Genomic DNA, 3,585 nt, shown 5'->3' with positions numbered 1-3,585 from the left:
CTTGACCCCAGCCTCAGTCCTTTCCTTGTGAAGTTCACTCAAATTCTTGAATTGATTTTGCTTGACAATCCTCATAAGGCTGCGGTTCTCTCGGTTGGTTGTGCACTTTTCCCTTCCACTCAACTTTCTGTTAACATGCTTGGATACAGCACTCTGTGAACAGCCAGCTTCTTTGGCAATGAATGTTTGTGGCTTACCCTCCTTGTGAAGGGTGTCAATGATTGTCTTCTGGACAGCTGTCAGATCAGCAGTCTTCCCCATGATTGTGTAGCCTAGTGAACCAAACTGAGAGACCATTTTGAAGGCTCAGGAAACCTTTGCAGGTGTTTTGAGTTGATTAGCTGATTGGCATGTCACCATATTCTAATTTGTTGAGATAGTGAATTGATGGGTTTTTGTTAAATGTGAGCCAAAATCATCACAATTAAAAGAACCAAAGACTTAAACTACTTCAGTCTGTGTGCACTGAATTTATTTAATACACGAGTTTCACAATTTGAGTTGAATTACTGAAATAAATGAACTTTTCCACGACATTCTAATATATTGAGATGCACCTGTATACAGTATATTTATTTATTATATATATATATTTATTAGGTTAATTCAGGCTGTAAAATGTCATGATGTGTGACTCTCCAAAAATCTAAATGTTATTCTTGAATTAATAATTCAAGATAAAAATATATATAAAAAATCATACTCTTGAAAATGTACCAATACTTCCCTTGAAAGATATAAAAAAAAATATTTATAAAAGTTTTTCAAAACCTTCAGAAACCGACATGAATACAAACTATTCATTCAGTTCTGTCCATCACAATATTTACAGTCTGTTGCATTTTATGGCCCGCCTGCAGATGGATATCACTCCAGGCCCCGATGGTCGCTTCGGTTTCACTATCGTGGGAGACTGCCCCCTGCTGGTGGAGGATTGCTCCCCCTGCTCCCCAGCGGGTCGCAGTGGTCTCAGAGCTGGAGATTATGTCATGGAGGTGAATGGGATCCCAGTGAAGCACCATGAGATGGCAGCCGCTTTGATAAAGGCCTCTCAGGGCCGCACGCTGCGGCTTGGGGTGCTGTGCATGGGCAGTCGCCAGAAACGCAGCAGCGGGAGTCTAGAGGGCTCTCAGAAAGACACAGATGGCATGCGTCAAGACCGCAAACACAAGGCTCTGGAGTTCAATAGGAGGGTGAGTTTATCTGACAAAAGTATGTTTTTTGAATTTATGAAATGAAAGAGGTGCCAAATCACAATCATTCCTGTTTCAGGTTGAGGAGATTCTGAGGAATGAACCAGAGGTGAAAGAGAAACTGTTTGCTGTACTGAAACAGTTTGCTGCTGAGAGAAAGGTGGACTGGCTTGCTTCCGTTCTTCCTGACATCTTGACAACTGAAGAGCAGCAACAGCTCATCTTAAACATCAGGTACCATGACAACCCCATCTGCCACCTACAGCGCTCATTAATTTTTAACCTCCATCTCAGGGCCACTCTGACCCAGATGTTTTCTGCTACTGTATTTAGCCGTGCAGAACAGTCTGAAGGCCACCAGAGGGCATCAGTTTAATGTAGGTTTTGCTGAATATATGAATAGAACTTTAGTACATTCTTTGCTGTTCTTATTATTTATGTCATACTATGATGCACATTTGCAGTAAACATAAACACGCTTTGATTTATCTGTGTTTGATATAGAATTAAGCAGTGTGGCTTACAGTATAAACTGGTATGACCTAATAAGGCCACTGATAGATGTGTCTCCATCTGGTGCTGCCATGTAAACTGATCATCTTCAATCCCTCTGCTGTGTGCTGGCACAGTTAATAGTGAAATTCCTTTTCCAGTCCAGTCTATGCCTTAATGCCAACTGGGTCAATAACATAAGACGGCACTGGACAGAGAATTTTAGTGTTGATCCATTTGTCGCCTTCTCTTTGGGCAGTGTCAAGCTGTTTGGCACATGATGCTTAGTGGGACAGTTTATGTGGAATAACAAGCGAGGTGTTTTCACATGATTTGTTGTTTAATATACTTTAATATACACTAATGTTCAAAAGTTTGGGTTCAGAAGTCTCTTATGCTCACAAAGGCTGCATTATTTGATCAAAATATGATAATAAAAAAACAGTAATATTGTGAAATATTATTACTGTTTAAAAAATACTTTCTATTTTAATATGTTTTAAAAAATAATTTATTTCTGAGATGGCAAAGCTGAATTTTCAGCAGCCATTACTCCAGTCACATTACTTGTATCGCATGATTCTTCAGACAGAAATCAATGTTGTGTGCTGATTTGGTGCTCAAGAAACATTTCCTATTATTATTAATGCTGAAAATAGTTGTGCTGCTTAATATTTTTGTGGAAACTGTGATCATTTTTTCAGGATTCTTTGATAAAAACAACAGCATATTTAAAATAGAAATCTTTTGTAACATTATAAATGTCTTTACTGTAATGTATGATCAGTTTAATGCACTTGTGTTGAATACAAGTATTAACTGTAACACTTTAGTGTAGGGACCTTATTTAGTGTCGTTGCTTATTAGCATGCCTGTTATTAATAAATTGGCTGTTTATTAGTACACATATTCTGCATGACCATATTTCACCTCCCTAATCCTAAACTTAACAACTGCCTTACTAACTATTAATAAGCAGCAAGGAGTTTATTGAGGCAAAAATTGTGGTTAATGGTTTGTTAATGGCGAGAATTGGACCTTTAAAAAAAAGTGTGACCAAAAAATCCAAACCACAAACTTTATGGTAAATGGTAGTGTATGCTATTGCCATTATTCAAAATTATTAGTACAATAGATTTTGTCTGGTGCAAGATAAATACTGTATGCTACACCTAGGTTGCATTTTGCAAGACAGCTTTCCTCAATTTAACAGAGAAAGAACATCATTAAGGTTACATACAGTATAGTGTTCAATATTGTGTTTGCTAAATGGAGACAAGCTATTCCCTCAGCGCAGTATGAGTATCGTTCCTTTGTATTATGAGATAATAACTTTTGTCACTGTATAATCCTCTTTAGAGAGATATCTGGTGAAGGGTGGTGAATGGAGATCACCATGTGTTCAGCAGCATGGGGATCTTGAGTTCCTTGGGATGTACTTTGTAATCTAAATATGCTGCAGTTGAACTAGAATATAAGAATATGACACATGGAACTTGTGGAAGGAAATTAATCATATTGAACTGTTGGTACTTAGTATAGTTAATCTTTTTTGATCTAGTACATTTGAATATTATCTAGGACAGATTTGAAGCTGGTCTGGGTAGATTTAGTTTGCATTTGCCTACTGGGACATTAGCCAGTTTCCAATTCAACTGAGATATGCTCTTTTAGTTGAAATCCATTATTTCGGTAACATGGCAAGCCATGGTTGTTCAGTTTAAGGTGTGACTGTCTATTTTGCCATCTTAGAGAAGTAATCACAAGTTTGTTGTTCTTATTCATTATTCATCAAGAAGCTGAATGCTTTGAAGAGAGAAAAATATTTCAAACAACATTTTAAAATGACACACTACCTTTCAAAAGTTTGGGGTCTGTTTTTATTTTTTTCATTTTTTTT

The 3,585-nt window shown here is 37.2% G+C and overlaps 1 protein-coding gene across 5 annotated transcripts in view; it reads left to right on the top strand.

Annotated features, from left to right (window-relative positions):
* The window catches only part of grid2ipb (glutamate receptor, ionotropic, delta 2 (Grid2) interacting protein, b), a 30,053-nt gene that overhangs the window by 3,340 nt on the left and 23,128 nt on the right, over positions 1–3,585 (top strand). For all 5 annotated transcript variants that reach the window (XM_016270576.1, XM_016270575.1, XM_016270573.1 and 2 more), the window contains exons 3-4: positions 861–1,193; positions 1,273–1,427. In XM_016270576.1, the coding sequence (XP_016126062.1) occupies positions 861–1,193; positions 1,273–1,427 (488 nt within the window). The remainder of the gene's footprint in view (positions 1–860; positions 1,194–1,272; positions 1,428–3,585) is intronic.

This window comes from Sinocyclocheilus grahami, unplaced genomic scaffold (assembly GCF_001515645.1).
Source record: "Sinocyclocheilus grahami isolate Dianchi unplaced genomic scaffold, SAMN03320097.WGS_v1.1 scaffold57.1, whole genome shotgun sequence".
Lineage (NCBI taxonomy): Eukaryota > Metazoa > Chordata > Actinopteri > Cypriniformes > Cyprinidae > Sinocyclocheilus > Sinocyclocheilus grahami.
The sequence above is the reverse complement of the archived record's forward strand: the minus strand, read 5'-3'. Positions and strand labels throughout refer to the sequence as shown.